The sequence below is a fragment of the Neodiprion lecontei genome, chromosome 3 (genome assembly GCF_021901455.1).
Source record: "Neodiprion lecontei isolate iyNeoLeco1 chromosome 3, iyNeoLeco1.1, whole genome shotgun sequence".
Taxonomy (NCBI): domain Eukaryota; kingdom Metazoa; phylum Arthropoda; class Insecta; order Hymenoptera; family Diprionidae; genus Neodiprion; species Neodiprion lecontei.
Window position 1 is genome coordinate 35,791,365 of NC_060262.1, and position 19,773 is coordinate 35,811,137.

Here is a 19,773-nt window from a genome sequence, read left to right on the forward strand (position 1 = left end):
ATATGGCATGTATATTAATTACCGCTACACGTTGCAATTTCACGTAAATTCAATTTTACGATTATCTAGATCGGGATTTACAGCCTCTTATAAATCCGTCTAAATGATAAGATAAACATCCAATTTATAAATTGTGTTAAATATCTTATACATAAAGTTTGAACGTAGCACTGTCACTCAAGCACACTTATATTTAGCTTTGATACTTTTTAATCGAATTTTTTTACCATTTTCTTCAACTTGAGACAAAAATATTACATCTGTTAGCTATTATCTGTTAAAGCAATTTTTAATCTTACTTTCATCCATCGACCGTTTAAGCGTTTGAATAATAACAAGCCGGAAGTCGTTGTACTTTGGATTTTCGAGTTTTTGTTATACTCTATATTCTTAACCGTATGTATACCAAGTATGTATACTCTGGTCATACCCGCTTCCAATACTTGATTGGAGCTTCTTATAAATTGTTTTGGCGATGCCGCGTAATTCGCGATTTCCGAATAAAACTTGCGAAACCTCAAGTTTGCATTAACAAAGAAAATAACGACATAAAAAAAAGAAAATCCCCTGACTCGGGCAAGCTCCGTAATACTATACATCTCATTGACTGACGGCCGTCGCGACATTTTGGCGTTTCCGGCCAACATTTGTCACGCAAATGTACCGCCGCGCTGTTACGTTTGGAAGAAGCGCTGCTTCGACACTTTCATGCTCATAATGCTTTGGCCGGAAGTTCGGGGGCTGATAAACTGGTAGAAAAGTTGGGGGCACAGATCCTTAGCTGATCGATATAACTCTAGACGAGAGACTCGGGATTCTCTGCAGCGATTCCCGAATTAGGGGTGTTTATGAGGATCCCATTCTCCTCCTTCCCAGTGCGTTCTCTAATAGTTGCCAAGTCCCTCGAGGCCACAACGATATTTTGTCTCCTAGCTGCTTTTTTCTCCCTTTCAATCTGAAACGAGACATGCGTCATAACTAACCAACGACTGAATGCCCCTTGAAATTCGCGATAGTCGACTCGATGTATCATCCGGTATTTTGACGTATTGTAATATCGTACGTGAGCTGACCTTAAAGAAGAGCCTGAGGTAGTGGCAAGGAAATACGACGCACTGTCCACCGTCTTCGTAACCGTCTATGTAAACACCCCGTACGAGGATGGAGTTGCTGCAGTTAAGGAGAACCAGGAATATAAAGCAGCCGAGGTGCGTTATCCAGCAGGACAGTTCGGGATCCTCGGGAAGGAACCAGAGGTCCAAAACATTCCATACTCCACGCCATACGTTCACCGTCGCTACGAAACTGAGCAGCATGAATAGGTCGGCGACTATAAGTCGAGAAAGTCCTTTTAGCCGGTCGCAGATGCAACACATTATCGGCTGCAGGGAAAATGTAATCACTACAAAAGTGTAGCCAATCACCTGAAACACACGTTCCACATGTTACAATTAACGCGTGTATTAATCGGTGTGGACATGCGATTTTGACTTTTTTTTTTAAACAGATCAAGAGAACTTGTATTTCCTGAAAAATCATGCGATTCCGGAAGTAAAGCAAGCCTGGAGGAAGCTGACGAATCTTTATCACGAGCCAAAACCGTGGTCAAGTACAGTGGAGCAAGATCAATCTAGCCATCCACAGGATTAATGTCATTAAATGGTGGAGTGCTGGAAGCACTATGTCGGTTGGTTAATCTGTTTGAACGTCAACCTCGATTATTTAATCGCTTCTTGCTAAACGCTGCTTAGTATGAACTCTACTGCACAGAAGTCTTTCGTCGCCTCGTGTTACAACGTGGCAAGTATATTCACACCGAATCAGAAAATTTTACGTCATCATCTCTTATTACATCAGGATCACGCGAATTGATACGTCACGTTTTCATGTCCCTGTAAAATCAAAAGATTCGACTGTTTCTGATAATGCAAATCTTTTCACTCTTGTCTCATCGCTTTGCTTAATCGTATAACCACGTCGACGAAACTTAAAAATCGTCAAGAGTCATACGACTCCAATTGCTGGGTTTCTAGTTCGTGGCGTAGGTGGGCCTTGTTAGCCTGACATCAAAAGTTGGGATTTCCTTTTGGTGTCGCTTTCGCTAATTGACAAGTTGACGGGAAGTACCAGATTTTCTCGAGATATAAGGTCCGGTAACAACGACAGAACCGTGAGCTTGCGATACAGGCTCGTTAGGCGAAGTTGCTCTAATTTTAGACCTGAGGAACTGCTCATTGCACTCTGATAATTTTTGGAAAGTATAGATAGATCAATAGTTCAATCGGTTGCACTCTGACTGCGAACGAACGTTGACTTCTTTGAAGCTACGCTAATACTCTCTTCAAGAAATTGAACGAATCATTTGATATACATTCCATCGTTTGTGGTGTGATAAACAAGAGCTATTAAAGTGATATACATAAGTACGATACGTAGTTTAGTCAGACATGTGCCTGACGGCAATCATGCAATTGGCGAACATTGAATTATATAATCGAAACATTTGTGCCGTGGCCTAGTCGTAGAGTGCATTTATCACCTTACGAACGTCTTAAACTTTCAAAACTCTACGAAACATGCATATGTTTTCGTTATAGCTTTCTATGTGGCTTTCCGATTAATTCGCTGAATATAAATGACACCGTAATTTCAGACAAATTTAATGGAACTCTAATTGTCGCATTCACTACTCTGCTCAATCTTCTAAAAAAAATATCAAGCAATATAATTTAAAGCTCAATTTGACCGAACAAAGTTCTAGTAGCACAAAACTGAAAAATTTTGGATTCAATTTTTACGTGAAAATGATCTTCAGAGTCCTTTTAATATTTTCCAGTAAGTCGACTCATGGATTTTTATGCTTTCAATTTAACACCTTTGATCAAACAAATTTCGCAAATGTTCAAATGATCTAAAAGCATTTATTAATCGCTTACGACGGATAGGCACTTTTTTTTCTAGAAAATAATTCAAAAAAATTGCTAATCGTTTAACCAGATGCAAGTGCGACTTGAGCTTTCGAACTCATGACAAATTCGTAAATCCAGATACCTACTTGGGAATAAATAATTTATAAACTCACAAGAACTACGGCGTGAACGATATGGTCAGCCGTAAGTGGTAACGGTTTGGGCCACGTCAGCCAACAGTGGAAATAAGTTATGCATTAGAAGACAGACGATTGTGAATAATCGCATATAAAATAATTGCTTGATGCTATATGCTGTGAATTTTTGTCTTGGGTTACATATTTCAACGAAATGTTCATCGCGCAATGGCGACATCACTTTAACACAAGGGGTTATATTAGTTTTTATACTCCATTAAACCGGAGGGTACTTATAAACTCAAGAGGTTGCGTGGCCCATACTTATCCAGCTCATTAGCGCGGTTGAACTGATATTGTGGGTCAAGACATGTACGTTGTGTGAATTTATCTATGCGTGCCGAAATGCGTTGTACTCGGGAGTTAAAACCCTTTCGGCATAATTCGTTAAGTCGGGACTGACTAACATGTGCAATGAAATTTATGAGTTTGAGATTAATTGGCTTGAGAATCGTTTAGTGAAACAGTACAAGTTGCAGATAAGACACCTACGATTAATCAGACTGAAATCAATACAGGATTGTGCAATCCCGTAAGATAAAGCGTTCATTTTTTTACAGACTGCACGCCGAGCATTAGAGGCCACTGATTAACAGCTTCGTGATAACGCAAGCGGTAGTCCAATGTTTAGCATTGCTTAATTATCACGGTAAGATTGTTGACTCAAATTTGGCAGTTGAGGGTGAACCAACAATCTGAATCTAAAGTTGGGAAGAGCAAAAAATACGTTAAAAAATTTCTAACGATGTTATTTTCGCCAATAGTGAACATGAATGATAGAACATCCCTTACTGCCTAGTGAAGATCTGTTTGACCGAACAACATAAGTCAAGATGTTCACAATTTTTGAAAAAGTTATCCTATTAAAACATTCAAAACAATTAAAATCTGGTGATTTTCAGTCATTTGTAATGTTTTGGGCTTATTTTGTAGACTAAAGAGATCTTCACAGACCACCCGAAGGGAAATTTCACAAGGAGTTATCTCCAGAGTGGATAAAAATAAGTTTGCACAAGTGACGATGCGACAGATGTTCGCCAACAATAACATTTAAATCGTTGATATCCTAGTTTGTGTTATTCGAAAATTTTCCCAGATTCATATCGATCGCAGAGTTGGGATATTGTTTAATTTATGCTCACTGTCATTGGCGCAAATAGCATTGTCATAGATTTCTTACTTTTCCTAACCTGCGATTCAGACAATGCCTTTGGCTGATTCGTGGATAAATTATCTTCGAGAAACGAAGAAATTTGCAGGTCTTTTAACCGTTTCTAATGCTCAATAGCAAGATTACTCTCAGATTGCAGTTAAACCAAATGAAAGGTTAGCCGGTGATTAGAGTATACTTACTACAGAGCCAACAGCTGAGTATTCAGCGTTGTCCGGAAACAGGTACAAGTCGAAACTGGCCCAAACACCTCGCCAGACAAATACAACCAACGTCCCTACAACTCCGACGCTGAAAGCGCAGTCCAAGATGTAGAGGGACCAATCTCTTGTGTTCTGCAACATCCAAAATTCATCTCTTATATTGCTTACCTTTCATATTTTACAATCATTTGGAAATCGTGAAATTTTTAATAAATGTTAAGAGGTTCCAGGTACAAATGAATCATGATGGTTTTTTACCCGTGTCGCATGTAAGTAACATTATCAGGTACATAAACTTACAAGAGAACGTTTTGTGAATCAATGCTTATTACGAGTTCAACTATAACGACCACAATTTGAAAGTTTTTTTCCTAATTGATACAGCTTATTATACCCTTAAAACTCCGGTTCAAGTTCCTTGTTAAAACTGTTGTAGGAATGAAGGTCGCAGGGATTATAAGTAAAGAACCCAGTAAAAATAAGTAAACAAAATTTGAGCCCAAAATATTGATCACGAATCACTATCGACAACGTAAACTGCGCTCTAAAAACCTAACTAGATTCTAAAAATGACAGCCAATTAAAATCAAATCCGGTTTTCAGAGAAGATCGCACGGATCATAAGCTGCGGTATAAAGAAATTAAGAAGTACACTGATATTTGTCTTGCCAGATCACCGTCCCCGCTGCAAATACCGTAATCTATCCGACGAACACGAAGATGTAGCGTAACACAAAAGAAGCACATGGCGCAGACCAATTACATATCTCCATTCGTTATCGGTCACGGAGGCGAAAAATCGCGACGACCTCGCGTCAGTGGAAAACGGCGGTACCTGATCCGACGTCGCGGACACGTAAATACGTAGAATTACTTATTGTTAGAGCTGGTCAGACGAACTTGCGATGCAACACGTGGCTGCGACGTCACCTCGATCGGCTTGCCGCGGCGCAAGTGATTAGCCCCAGTTAAGAATCAGGCCGCATTCTGCCCACTGGCCAAGCTTTTTCGCATTTCCAAGTTGACTGGGTCACTTTCCGATTTTCTAATAATTATCGAGAAGGAATCTTTAATCTTTAGACTTATTCGAACAGGTCTTATTAAAAACCGCGGATATGTTTATAGAAATTTGCAATAATTTCCGTGTGAGACTGAGTAAACAGATCTGTAATTGTGTATGAATATGGATAGATCTGATTCGAGTTGATTATCCGATGAAACTGGAGCGATTATTTCGGACAAGTTCAAGCCAATCCTAAGCAGTCAATGAACGCATGGTGTGTAATAACGAGCTGCACACGAGCTTTTACGCAGGGAAAAACAAACGCATTCAGCTCGTGTCGGCTCCGATCGAACGTTGGCTATCGAGTTCGCAGATATGTATATAGAAAAGGGCGTACAAGAGTGTGACAGACAACCGGGGGACATAGCCGGAAACTGTGTATGTATAATATTATGTGCAGCATCGCGCGCTTTGACATGTGCGAAAGCAGAGACGTCGATATCTGCGTCAGCTTCGCTGGTAATCTTACCATTTTAAATCGTTCGGATTAAATACCGTTCGAATAGCATGAGCAAAGTTGGAAAGTTTCGCGCCGATTTTATGGATTGCAATCCAGTGCGCACGATACGTGAATCCTTGTTTTAGTTTGGAATAATAAACAAGAATATTTGCCGCCGACTTCAACGTGTTTAAGTATAATGTTTACTTTACTTCTTTGGGAATTTCCATCGCACTTGCAGCAAAGTTTCAACGCGTATTGTAAGGCGGACGAGATTTAAGTTAGCCGCAAGTTATTTCTGTTGTAAATAGTAGGAATAATAGCTTTTTATGATCCAAAAATGGTATAAAAAGCTTCTTACCTTGAATCCGAAAGGGTCAGGTATGGAAAATTCTTTTGATTTGACGTGAATTTACCATTGAGCGAACTTTAGTTGAGAACAATAGTGTACTATGTGTAAACTCTGAAGAATGCAAAAAAGACAGATTCCATGACATTACAATTATTCGGTAGTGATAAGAAGTTATCCGAACACACAAATAAGGTTTCAGGATTTCTGCAGAATTCATTTAACTATACGATTCATCAATGATACTGTCTTATACGTTATAAAAATGACCAAATTACCATTCTCCGCTAAAATTTCTTGCCCGTCACAGAGTCATTCTAAGTTCGGCGCGTTGATCTTACTTCAATCGTTAGGGTCCGCGGCACATAAGAAGAAAAGTTCCTGTCGCATAATTACTCTGAGGAAAAGTTGATAAAAAATGTTTGGCAAAAGTTCTTTCAGCCTATCTTAAGTAATTGTGAAACGCTTCCAATTGAACAACACTGTCAAGAATATAGATTTATCGAAACTATCTGTATTCGCGCAATAGAGACTTCTTCTCTGAGGTCTTAGGGACCCCCCAATGACCAAGATATGGAATCTTCCAACAAGCATACTATCTTGCTGAAAAATGGTGATTTGAACTGCCACGAATATTTAACGATCAGTGAAATCAGATCCGGCAAGTCTGAACCTTCTTGATTTAAATTTGCTTCCGTTGGTCCAAAAAACGTAAGCCTCAGTAATGCGGAGAACAATAAAAACGTGACCTGCGACATTGACGCATGCGCACAGCTGAAAATCTCAATTTTACACACTGGGTCTTTTTCGTGCATGCGCACTTTCCGACAACTTAGTTTTACGTACGGACTTAACGGACCTCCAGTGACATCATAAGATTGAATTCAACCTGAAGTTTGCGCGAATAGGTTGAGTTTCATGAAACCGGGCCTATACCTTGATCTACTTCTTCAAAATTATTATATTACATTTATTTGCTTCTCAAACGAAACTTCTCTTTACAGGTATTTGAAAAAATAACGTGTGTGACACGTGCGAATGGGCGATATCTGACTCGTGTATAATTTCAAACTTCACACTCGTCTAAAATCGCCCACTTTCCGCACTTGCAACACAATATACTATTTCCTAATTCTTCAAAGTTCACATGTAACACTGGTCGTTTTAATTATTTAAGAGACAACTGTCACGATTGACATCTGCAATTTCGATACGGATGTCGCGCCGCGTAAATTATCTTCGACGTTCCGTATTTCTCTCGCGGGAGATTGGCCGAACTCAGGATGATCTCGAAACGCTTTCTCGTACTTTCGTTTAACTCTGGCATGCTTACTCCGATACGTGTAATATCAGAGGTGGTGGAAGCGAGCGACTTACTTCGACGCGAAACATGGTGGGTACGTCAAAGTACCCGGGGCAAGAATCAACGGAGATGGTGAAGGGCGGTGCAGCGATGTTCCTGATGACGCGCAAGAGGGCAAGAGCGATCAGGGCTATCCCGGTGGTGGCGAGGACGGTGCTCGGCATGAGGCCGGTCGTTGCATCGAGGGCCTGCCACGCACCTCGCCACACGTTTACGCAGCAGAAGCCGAACACAGCGGTGTAAAGCCGGGAGCCGATGTAGTAGGAGAGGCGATGTTTATCCGGGTGAAAAAGCTCGTCGAGGAAATTCTGCGACACGCTGAATATAAAGAGGCCGGAAAACCCGATGACGATCGAGGCTATGCAGCTGAGGATCTCGTCCTCCGGGTATATGTAAAAGTCGCTCAGGCCCCAGGTTCCTCGCCAGTAACCGACGACCATCGGCGCCGCGACGCATCCCGAAAATACAGTGTCCAACACCGCCAAAATCGTATAGTGGACGCTTCTCGACGAAGGGTTGTCCAACGCTCCTGTCACGCTGGCACCCCGAAGTTCGACCATTGTCCAATCTTGTCTCACACCGGACCTACTATCACTGGACATCATGCATTGTTCCCAGGATTTCGGATTTCACTTGTGATCGAACCAGTGAGGCCTTCTTATTTTTCTCTGGGTTTCCTTGATCGCTTTAACGGATGTAAATCTTTTTTTTTTCTCACAGACCGTAGAAGAACTCCTCTGCCGAGGCTGGTTTACTCGAATTTGCAAAGAAGACTTTTACGCAGCTATCCTCTGGGGAGGGGGTAGGAGAATTTGCTCTTTGTCCGCGGATGCACTTGGAGAGACATTTGCAGTCTTGATGTTAATTATTAGTCTTATATCCCTGACGCTTTTCTCCGATGCATCCCGCTCCTTCAACTTCAATGCAATCAATCCTCTCGAGCGATTTCAAACCAAACCTGCTTCAGCGGTTCAACTATGACGCACAGATGCAGTTCCGATTTTATGCACGTACGAAAAACGTTCCGTACCTACAATAGACTCGTTCTCTGTTTGTCGGCTGCAATCTTATCTCTAACAATTTATAACCATCGCACGTCTTTCCCTGTCTCACCGTTTGGTGAAATTTCTACGATCCAATTCGTCGTTAACCATGTTGGAATGTCGTTTTATTTTTCTCTTCAAGGACTCTAAGGACTGGAATATCTCACAGGTCTGCGTTTCGGAACCCGATCAAGTCCTACTCGAATGTATATAATTCACAAAGCTGGGCTTCTTTGCTGCAGCGGGAAAAATTCTAAGACTTTTACTCTGTCATGTCTCTGTAAGGAATCGGTTTTCCTCCCGACTCCGAATCGTTGGAACGGGGACTCTCTCGTTCAAAGAAATCTAACAACTCTAAGCAAGTGCAACGGTTTCGCGAATTTGAAGCGGCTCTGAGTTTGCTCCGACTGACAGGTCAGAGCCGGATACCGGGTGGGTACTGGCCAGCTCTAGCCACCGCTATCTTTTATCAACCGTTGGGCACAAACTAACACCACCGCATTATCACATCGTACATAAAGTACTCTGGACCCCTCCTTCTCCCCAGCCTCTCACGTGTAATGATCATCCCAGCTTTACGGTGTGTCTCCATTGTGGCACACATCGACAACATCTCCTGCACACGTTTAATCTGCACGTACTGTAAACGTACGGTCTGCCTACGAACGTGCGGACGATGATGGTGCATGTGTGCATTATATCCACGAACACGGGGCCTCCTACGCTCGCCTAGCATCGCGGATGCGATTTTATCCGTTTTGTCAAGCCGAAGAAGTGCGCAGCCGGATCGTCGCGCGAATCCGGAAATTTTAAACCCGTTGAAATACGTCTGTAAATTATTCTCCTTCGCTTTCTCAAAGTTGACGTTGTCGCTGCGTAACGAGGAGAAACGAGGTCCGAGGTAAGTAAAAAGAGGGAAATTTTGCCTCGTTATAGCAGTTGTCAGTGTAAGTTGTCGAGTAAATTTCCCAATAGTTCGTGTAAAACGGCGATGTAATATTATATTATTTGTTTATGAGGCGTTCCACGCCCAACTGACCTACGTCTCACCCTCATAAATGGCGATTGTTTCATTATTTTTAAGTATGGTGTGGATTGAGTAATAGAGTGAATAAAATATATCTTTCATCGAGTTGTAGATTTTTTTGATCCCGGCTCTGATTTTAACGACCCTTAAAAAACCCACTTTCTAATGAATAATCCCGATCTATTGGCTCAAGATTTTTCCCATGAATTCTTTGTTAGCAAATAAAAATTACCAGACCAGAATGGATGTGGGCAAGCTTTTGGCTTAGACGCTACAGGCGGTACAAGTAAATAAAAAGTAAGAAAAATCGAATTGAATATAAATTGATATTTTATTGCTGGAAAGGGCTGAAGTGAGAAAATTGGAATTAAATATAAATTTGTATTTTGTAAATTTACATTCAATTCGATTTTTCTCACTGTTCGATTACTTGCTTTGCCTGTGGCTTTTAAACGAAAAGCTTGCCCACTTCCATCTTGGTCTCAAGATTTTCATTTTTCAACAAAGAAAGCATGATAAACATTAAAGCCAATCGGTTGGAGCTATTTATTCGAAAATTGGGTTCTTGTGTAATATTTTTAGGAGCAGTAAACTCATACCCGTGCGGCCGTCGTCTAAAGGATCTACAACTCGGTGAAAGATGATTTCCTTGTACACTCTACATCGCACTTAAAAATAAGAAAAATCGCCGATGGTGAGGGTCAGACGTAAATCGGTTTGGACTGGAATGGCTCGTATGGTTTTTTTATAAGCCCACCCATACAGTCACAAGAATCATTCGTCAAGCGATTCTACGCAAAGGAATATCGTTCGTTTGTTAATGACAATATTGAGATAATTAGCCGATGAGGAAGGAGGATATTTTCCCGTGCAGGCAACGTTACAGCGACAAACAAGGTATAAACAACCCCTCGCAGGATGAAATCGGCGTGTTGAAGTAGTCCGATTAGTTGCAGCTTGTGGGTGTTATAAAATTTGCGAAAAGCGTATGAAAAAAATTTTGTCATCGGGTGGCCTGCAATTGCCGATAGCTACCTTGAGCCATGATTTTTCTGAGTGACGTTTCCTGTCAGTAAATCCAGCGCTTTGTTGTGGAACCATCGACGCTAATAAACATCTTTTTGTGCCCCAATCAAGCTTCGGTTTCAATAATCTTCTCACCTTGGCTTGACACGTTTATCTCAAGCGCACATTTATCAAGCTTAAAAAGCTCCGTCGATGAAACAATCAACTCTTATAGGGAGGCTAAAAAAGTCGTGGAATTATTCAGGGTTAAAAGGACCCCCGTTTGGAGAAAAAAAATATCTCTGGCTTTATTTCAGTCACCTGTCTAAATAACAAAAGGACCGATTATAACAACTGACTCCTGATTGCTAAAACGAGAATTAAAAAACAGCAATGAATTTGTTTTCTTGTGAACGGTAAAAAACACTTACCACGTTGAATCTCGTCGTGAACTTGAACGTGTATTCACGATTGTCGATTCCCACTGTGAAAGGTGAACTCAAGAGGTCTCGGATACAACGCAGCAGCATCAAGACAATCAAGCAGATGACAGTGGCGCAATTCGTGATCCTGAATTAACATCAAAATACGATTTAAATAACTTGAGGAAGGAATATCATGCGTTTATATTTTATTTGGCAGTTTGCAACACGGTCTTAAGTAGAAATGCAATCCATCAATTCTAATTCCCGTCTCCTTTTTTCGTGTCATTTGCCTGTCAGGCTTAGTTTAACGCCACTTAATATAACGTGTCGCGTAACTTAATTGATTTCCCACGAGAAGTCCACACTATCCCACTTAGCGTACGTTCATAAGAGGACGAAAGAAGAAACTCGAATTTTTCGGAAAAAAGAGAGAATGAAACGATTTTTTTTCCTTTTTTTTTTTTGAAAACTAGAGCACATCGTAGATCAAAATATCGCTAGGGATTAAATTCTCGAGCAGGTTGCAATCAAGTACTCGCGTTCATCGAGCAGGTGTCAAATTTAACGAATAAACCTACACTGAAAAAAATTTCATTTGTTATAGTAACTAGAAAAGTTCAGTAAAACAGGTATCGTTAAAAAACTGTTTGAATATTGTTGGAATTACGAAAAACGAGGTACGCGTTACCATTTTGCGCTATCGTCGATCCTTTTTTGGCAATTACAACGCAAAATCAGTTTGTTCGGTTTACTGTACTTGTTTAGTTAAATAAGGCTTTAACGTCAATTTATCGTTGCACAAGCATTAAATTTTCTCAACAGTTGCAAGAAAATATAGTAACAGTGATGGTAATGAGAAAGAATAGTAACTGATACTAGACTTTCTGGTAACGGTTACAAAACTAATTTTCATTTTCTACTTAGAACTATATTTTTCGATTGTGGTAAAAAATGAAAATAGTTAAGGACTAAGCGGTAACCAGAAATAAAAATTTCTCTCAGTGTATAATTGAGTAATGAGAAATTCGACGAATGTAGCGGACACACCGTTCCAAGAAAAAGCTAACAAGAGAAGTAATCGAACATAAAGCCGTTTGATCAAGGATAATTTGCACCAGTAAATCATGATCGAAAAGCATTGAGGCCAGTACCACGAAATTAGGCCTCGAGAGAATTGCGATTTTATAAATCTTTTGCTAGATCATCAACGAAACCAATTACGATGTGATAAAGATAAAATTTATCAATGTAAAAGTAACTTACCACTCGTAGGCTGTAAAGTCAATGAAAATAGTCCACGCCCCTCGCCATTGCATGATGCACCCTGTGCTGAAAATGCACGTATACACCGTTCGCAGCATGCGATATCCCAATCGAGTGCAAACACTTTTGGCAGGTATTTCCTTCGCGAAGGAATCGTCTAGGTAATACTTCAGAACGGAGAGAATCGTCTGAATTATCGAACCCACCAAAATACTGCCCCACGCTGGAAACCTGTAAGAGGAACGTACCTCTTTCATCCTAACACATCCTATTCCTGTCGAATTTTGGCAAACAAGTTATAGCATTGATCGGTAGCTGATAAAAAAAATATTTCGAATCATTTCGAGGGTACAAAAAAAAAACTCGAGCGATACTTTCAATCTCAATTACTGAAGCAAAGTTTAAATGTGGGGGGGGGGGGGGGGGGCGTACAGCTTGCATGGTCTAAAATCGTACCTATTTTTAGGAGTTTTTTTTTTTTTGAAATAACATGAAAACACTTAGAGTAATTTGAGTTTGAGGGCTTTGTTACTTATAGTTTGCAGAACATTTTACAATTTTTTCATTTAAATTAATAACAAAATGGCAGAATGTTGCATATGAGTAGCAAACGACCAAGTTTTCAATCCGGTCGCGCAGATTCCACGGTTAATTTTTATCCGATAAGACTTGAAATTTTGACACAATCGTTAAAACTTGTTTATCGATTCGAGCTCGTGGCTAGATTTTTGAATTTCGGTCCGATAATTTTTGTAATAAAAATTTATTAGTCGCAAAATGACATTTTTTGCTCATCGTCGTATATATTAGAAGAAAAATAATTTTTTTGTGAAAATTTGGGCTGTGAACTCGAACGCGAAAGGGTGTTTTTTAAATCTGAAATTTTTTTCTGTCTGTTACAAGCTGGCCAGTGATGTCAGGAGATGTGCCACGGCAAAAGCCTTCGAGTTTCGAGTAGTTGGCTACTTATTATATGCGCCATGCCACCGTTTTGATAATAATTTCAATGAAGAAATTCTGCAATGTTCTTGAAACTATAAATAATGAAGCCCTTAAACTCTAATTGCTCAAAGTGTTTTTATTTTCTTTCAAAAAAAAACTCCTACCCCCTCCACCGCCTTAATGCAAATGCAAAAAGAGATTGTATTAAACTGTTTCTTGGCCAAAAGCCGTTTTCAATCACTCGAGATGTTTGCACAGCGATTGTTAATTACTCAAAAGTTATAAGCACATGTCATAAATACATCGAGAATTCTTTGCAGTTCACCTATATACCGAGTGGCACTCACTTTAACGAGCTTTCGCTGCTCGTTTTCCCGCAATTAGCAAACGTATCACAAATCAACCCACCCGTCTGTACGCGATTGAATAATAGTCGCTATTATCAACATTTGATTGCAAGTGGTATTGGCCTTGAAGAAATCCCAGTTATAAGTAATTCATTCTCTCCATTTCATATTCGAGATATTTCTTTTATATCGACTGCTGCATATTCTTGATCTTTAAATGTTTCAAACGCACTCAAAACATTTCATGTTATAATTGAAATCTCTTCAATTATTCGAACATGGCAAACTCTTATATTGACACGATGAAGTGTGAAATGTTCACAGATAACTGAGAAAACTCGGTAACGTCTATGTGTAAAACTATCAATGTCTGACTAATCGTAAGTATAAAAAACGAAATTTACTGAAATTCCGCTCAAGTTTTTGGAACGAAGTTCCTTATCGCTCGTTCACCGTAGGGGCTAGGCGGAAAAAAACGACACCAAAAAACCGACACTTTTTGGCTATAGTGCTCGTTTGCTATAGTGCGCGCGATCTCCCTCTCTCTCTCTCTCTCTATTCCAGCGTGTGCGCGCGCTCTCTCTCTCTGTCTCAGCGCTTGGGGTGGGAGACGGCAGCAGCGGTCTCTCTCACTCACAGCGCACGACTATACTTCGCCCCTCTTTCTCTCTCCTACAGCGTACAACTATACTTTGGGCCGCAGCGCGCTCTCTCACAGCGTACGTCTATACTTTGCCTCTCTTTCTTTTTATATCTTTCAAAAACACATTCGTACGATTTTATTACCATTCCTTCATATATTTGATTTTTCATTTAATTATTCTTCAATTAAACGTTCTTAATTTATTCAATGAGCAGTAATATAGCGTAAGGAACTTCGTTCGTACCGGCTGTCCCATGACAGCTCTCATGTTTTTTTTTTTCACACCTATAACTTCCCCTGTCTGTGTTAATTACTATTCTTCAGCTCATTGTCCAGCTGTATAAAAATGCAGCAATCACGAACCCATTAAAACATTAATACTCGATCAGAAATCACTCAAATATGAAAATTTCGTATACTGTAAAAGTATGACTCACCTTTCGAAATACATGTCCATCAAGGTCCAGTAACCCCTCCAGTGACCAATTACCATCGGAGCAATGATAACAGTGGAGAAGAAATAGTCAGCGAATGACAAAACGCAATCATCGTCAAAATCTGCCTCTGTAGGCTTCACCTCGTTTTTATTATTGATGCTTGTTTCCGTGCTCGATACATCGTCACTTGGCGTTTTCGTTTTTTCATTCTGTAACTTAAAAACATCATCGAAGATTTCCGATGACCAGTTTATGGTTGTACTGAATTTATTGCACAAAAGCTTCAACATTATTCTACGCGTATCATGAAGTAAATTAAACTGCTTCGCTGCAGTGAACTTACCTGCGGAAAACTAGTTTTGCGGGCTAAGATAATTCTTGAGATTCCGTTTGAAAATTTCACCGCTGAATCTTCGCCGCTTTTGTAAGTATTTTCATTTCCGCATTTTGGTGGTTTCGCGCTGATTTTTTCATCGTTAACAAAAGCGGTGTTACAGCAGCACAACTTCGTATTCAACTTATCCGGTCCCAAGTTGTCGTCGGGAGATGAACCATCGTTTGATCGAGGCAGCTTGCAGCTTTCGACAAGAATTGAAGTTCGATACTTTTGGGCATGATTCCGACGCTCCTCGTGATGGGAATTCGAGAGGTGCGCTACGACAAACTTTTTTACATCAGAATTATTCTTCTTGTCGCTATGAGAGTGGTGTGTGTCATTAGAGATAACGTCTTTATCCTCGTCGATCGCATTTATAATTCTCGAAGCCCCGTTCGACGCTTTCACTTCACCACCCTCGATATTATGCCGCGTATCTTTATTTCCGCGATAATCTTTATTGGCGACTTCATCTGCTCCGGGTGTTGAAATTGGGCTTTTTTGGCTGTCAAAAGCACCCGCGACATTATTTTTGAATGAAATGGGTGCTGGACCATCGGGGAACGGATGATCAAAGCCTTTCACGAATATTAGAACTCGATGTTTGTGGTCAGCATTCGGACGTTCGACACGTTCGGCAGTCAATCGGTGAATTACAACGTTTCTACTTAGGTCTAAACCGTTTTTTTCGTCATCAAGAGGACCGCCGTTTTCTACTTCGTTAGTTCCGCGCTCTTCAACAATTTCGCAATTACGATACATATTGAAACGAATCCACTGGGCCAACAAAAAGCTGTCAAACAGTCCGACAACGGATCTGCAGGTTTTCACGTTAACTTCACTCCGATCAGAGACGAAGTACACATTTTCCGGGATCGTATTAAGATCCTTTATTTGTTCACGAATTGTTACCACAGAATTTATGACGAATGAAAACCGGTAATTGGTTCACGCTCCAGAGATGGTAAAAAAAAACCTGTCCGATTTACAATCCTACTGTTTCGTCGCCTTACCGTAAACACTTAATACCGCCACTGTGATTGAGCTGTTCATGATTTATCGAGGAACGTGAAGGAATGTGAAGTAACAATTACTTGTACAACGATAATTTTAAACCACTCCATAAACATTTCGAAATTACAGACGTATATACCACCGTTGATTCTTCTTAATCTTCGATAGAGTTCCTACTTGTTCCACCCGATTGTCGTGATCGACTTATACGTTCTACCCGCGTGAAACCGCGTATCGCACAGGTGGGAAAAAGCTATAGAATATACTTCTGCGCAAGTATCAACACGCATCCTCAAAAGTATTACATGATTGAATATGAAAACTTTTATTTATTTAAATGATATTATTCTTGTAATCCTAAACTCATAAAATGTGCGTTTGATGGCGATACCGCCTATTTTCCTAATTCACTAGTAGATATCAAGATTAACAAAAATGTCGATCAATTAAATTTTTTCTGTGTCAGTACTTGTACCCACGCAATATGAATACGTATTACAATGATAAGCTAACAATTATATACCGAATATATACGTGAAATATAGGTATGTGGATTTCAAGGAGGTATTATATATAATACGTCGTATGTTGCCTGGGTATCTATTCAAGTGCAATATAAAAAAAAAAGAGGATGAACAATGTTAAGCTGAAGAACTGATTTCAAGGAGATTATACCACCGCTGAAGTAAAGGATTTGACACTATATTATAAAAATAGATGTTTGCCTTCACAGACATTCCATACATTTCGAATGTATAAGATTTTAGATAGTCTATTAGATAGTTAAAATTGATGACAATGTGAGTTTGAAAAAAATTCGCATTCTTTGTTAACTGTGTGTCTATACGTGTAAATTGTGAAAATTACGCAACGTAGGGGTAATAAAGTGCAAATTACACTGTGTTAAGTGCTCTACAACGGTCCGCCGCGGTTATCGCAAGTAGTAACGACTTTATTCGCGCCTTATCGAGTGATGTAATCTTGTCAGGATTTGAGAAATATAATGACAGCATGGTGAGGAAATAGGTGACAGAACTCGAGATCGGTACGTAAGATTAATCAGATTTTTTGGCTCACGAGAGAGTGAGTGAGATGGAAAGTGGCAATCGGGGATTTTGTCAATTATTCCCTCGCTTTAGGATTTTAAGATACATTTCGATTCCTACGTACAATAAACTAGAAATAACTCGAGATACGCATCTATCTTACAATTACAGGTGTTTGGTTTAAGAAATTTCGGCATGTTTTTTTTTTTTTTTTTTTGACAATGTAACACACGCAATTATATTTTGCACGTAAAAAAAAAAAATACCACCTAATCATTTAGTGTTCCTTCTACTCAGGTACTTATAACAAAAAAACGCAGAAACTTAATTATAGTGTCGTTTCGTTTTCGGCTGGTAAAGAAAAAAATAACGACTAATCGTTTTGTATTTCATCTCCTCAGGAAAGTGTAAAAAAAAATCTCTTCAAAAACAAAGACTCAATTATAATGTCGTTCCGTTTTCCCGTGTTATATAGATATTTTATACATTCATATGCTTATAAATTATAAAAAATCGGCTATCGATGACACGTTTGTAACACGAGTACACATTTTTTGTACAACTTCATTCGATAACTTCGGAGTCGTGCTATGTACCTAATTATTCCGTCTCCTCGTTTTGCATTGTGTGCTTTAGGAATTCAGTCGCCGCTAACGCGAATAACCGTGCTGCACAATCAGGCCAAGGTACTGGATTTCCAAAAGTTTCCAACTCGTCACTTAGCCGTCACATTTTTCCCCACCTCCATTTCAATGGTTGACAATTTGAGGAATGCAATAGTTGAAGTGAATAATACTGCATTATAGATTTAATGTACAGGCAATGTACTTGATATCACCAGTTTCTTCACTGGGTAATGAAAGGTAACATTAAATTTCTTTAAACGTAACAATTCGCTGTATGACGTAACGTTGTGAAACAAAAATATGAAAAAATTACGTGGCTCTTTGATGCAAGGTAATCAGTTTTAACGACTATGAAAATTGAAATATCAGACTATACAGTAACGATGGCTTTGTCATTATATAACACGATACCTCACGCACACCTCAATTACTAATGAAGTGATATGTTTCTTTTTTTTTTCAAAATTACATCAATTTACAACGAATGAATATTCTTTCACGAGGTATTTTATATAACAGATGACATTCGGCGACTCACAATTCTATTGATGGTTAATTTTCGAAGGTCAGAAAATGGACCGCCTCTACCCTCTTCAAAATCGTTGCCTTTTTGGTATTGTTTGTCAAGAAGTAATAATCAGACCGAATCGTTTAATAGAAGCTGATTATCGTTTCATGAACAATGAAAATGATTGAAGAAATCTACTTCACGATAAGATTTTCGTTCAATTTTACAGACTCGAAGCGCGGAGATGATACTTGGAAAAACTAATGAACTCGAACTACGGAATGGGAAAATTTAGCAAACTTTAGAATCACGCGTAAACTTAGCCTCCGCGAATATGTCTAACCGTCACAGATTTTGCCGACAACATAATACAATCGCAATCCCAGCTGGAGCTAGAGGAATCGGAGACTATATGCAACCGGAACTTACGTTCTTACACGCGCATCAAAATCCACATTACGACCGTTCTTAGCAGATGACACGTTGGTAATGAAAAATGTGAATTGGACATTCACAGCGAAGTATTCGAGTTTAAGGTAAATAATATTCTAGTGGCATCGATGAGTATCTATCAACTATTTCTAATTCCTTTTCATTAAAAATAATTTTACCATTATCCATAAAGACATTGATCAGTTTACTTTTCATAGGTACTTGACTACCGTATCTTTTCATCATTTTACACATGTATAGGAATAGCTGTTTACTTTACTCGACAAGCTGCTTCACGGTTTCACAACGTAAGGTCTCATTATTCTTATCCTTCTTCATTCTTTTCAATTCTCGTCGCCCAGTGCATTCAAGCTAATTGACCAATTTCAGTTTTCAAACATTTCGCATTGAAACAAGATGCAACGAATTGTTAGTATGTGTTGAAGTTAATACTTTTGAAACCGGAATCTTGAAGGCCTGGCTTAATCCATAATTCATTAGTTTTCGTTTATATATATTTTCGGGTATATGCCTATTCTGTTTGCATACAACAATCATATTTAAACTGCATTTTTATGTAACACATGTTTACGCGACCGTTTTTACCTACGTTCCGTTCGTAAATTTAACGTTTTTGGGACAGTACAAAAAAGAACTTGTGAACCACATTTTGTTACATAAAATGTCATATGCACCACAAGGGCAGTCTTTTTCGCCTCGCGTATTTGCAATATTCAGTCTTTAGAATTCAAAGATTTTTGAAAATTTTGTGACTAACATTGTACGTTTGTTGAAAAATGTACGTCCAAAATAATTTTATTTTTATACAAAAACAAAAATTCTTGCACATTACTTCTAAACTTGTTGAAACCTCCTTGTATTTGTATTTGGTAAATTTTTTTTGAAAATTGGACAATACAACCATTGGGTACTGACTGTCCGATG

The 19,773-nt window shown here is 39.3% G+C and overlaps 1 protein-coding gene across 5 annotated transcripts; it reads right to left on the minus strand.

Annotated features, from left to right (window-relative positions):
• Positions 1 to 638: 638 nt before the first annotated feature.
• LOC107227151 lies at positions 639 to 16,270 on the minus strand. Of its 5 annotated transcripts, XM_046733583.1 has the most exons (8): positions 16,216 to 16,270; positions 15,170 to 15,480; positions 14,827 to 15,041; positions 12,458 to 12,688; positions 11,201 to 11,339; positions 4,460 to 4,612; positions 1,074 to 1,424; positions 639 to 955 (listed from the first exon to the last, which is right to left on the minus strand). In XM_046733583.1, exons 1-8 carry the CDS (start codon positions 16,253 to 16,255, stop codon positions 797 to 799), a joined length of 1,599 nt encoding a protein of 532 aa, XP_046589539.1. In that variant the 5' UTR covers positions 16,256 to 16,270; the 3' UTR covers positions 639 to 796. The 5 variants fall into 5 exon arrangements, with proteins under 5 accessions (XP_046589539.1, XP_046589537.1, XP_046589536.1 ...); XM_046733581.1 differs by lacking the exon at positions 16,216 to 16,270 and having other exon boundaries at positions 14,827 to 15,035; positions 15,170 to 15,979; XM_046733580.1 differs by lacking the exon at positions 16,216 to 16,270 and having other exon boundaries at positions 15,170 to 15,979.
• Positions 16,271 to 19,773: the final 3,503 nt, after the last annotated feature.

What these genes read in the sequence shown, in the direction of transcription:
- LOC107227151 (XM_046733580.1), bottom strand. Translation starts at nt 15,964, where the DNA reads ATGTATCGTAATTGCGAAATTGTTGAAGAGCGCGGAACTAACGAAGTA. An exon ending in GCAAAACTAGTTTTCCGCAG is followed by an intron (nt 15,042 to 15,169) that starts GTAAGTTCACTG and finishes GATGTTTTTAAG; the next exon opens with TTACAGAATGAAAAAACGAA. An exon ending in GACTTTACAGCCTACGAGTG is followed by an intron (nt 11,340 to 12,457) that starts GTAAGTTACTTT and finishes ATGTTAATTCAG; the next exon opens with GATCACGAATTGCGCCACTG.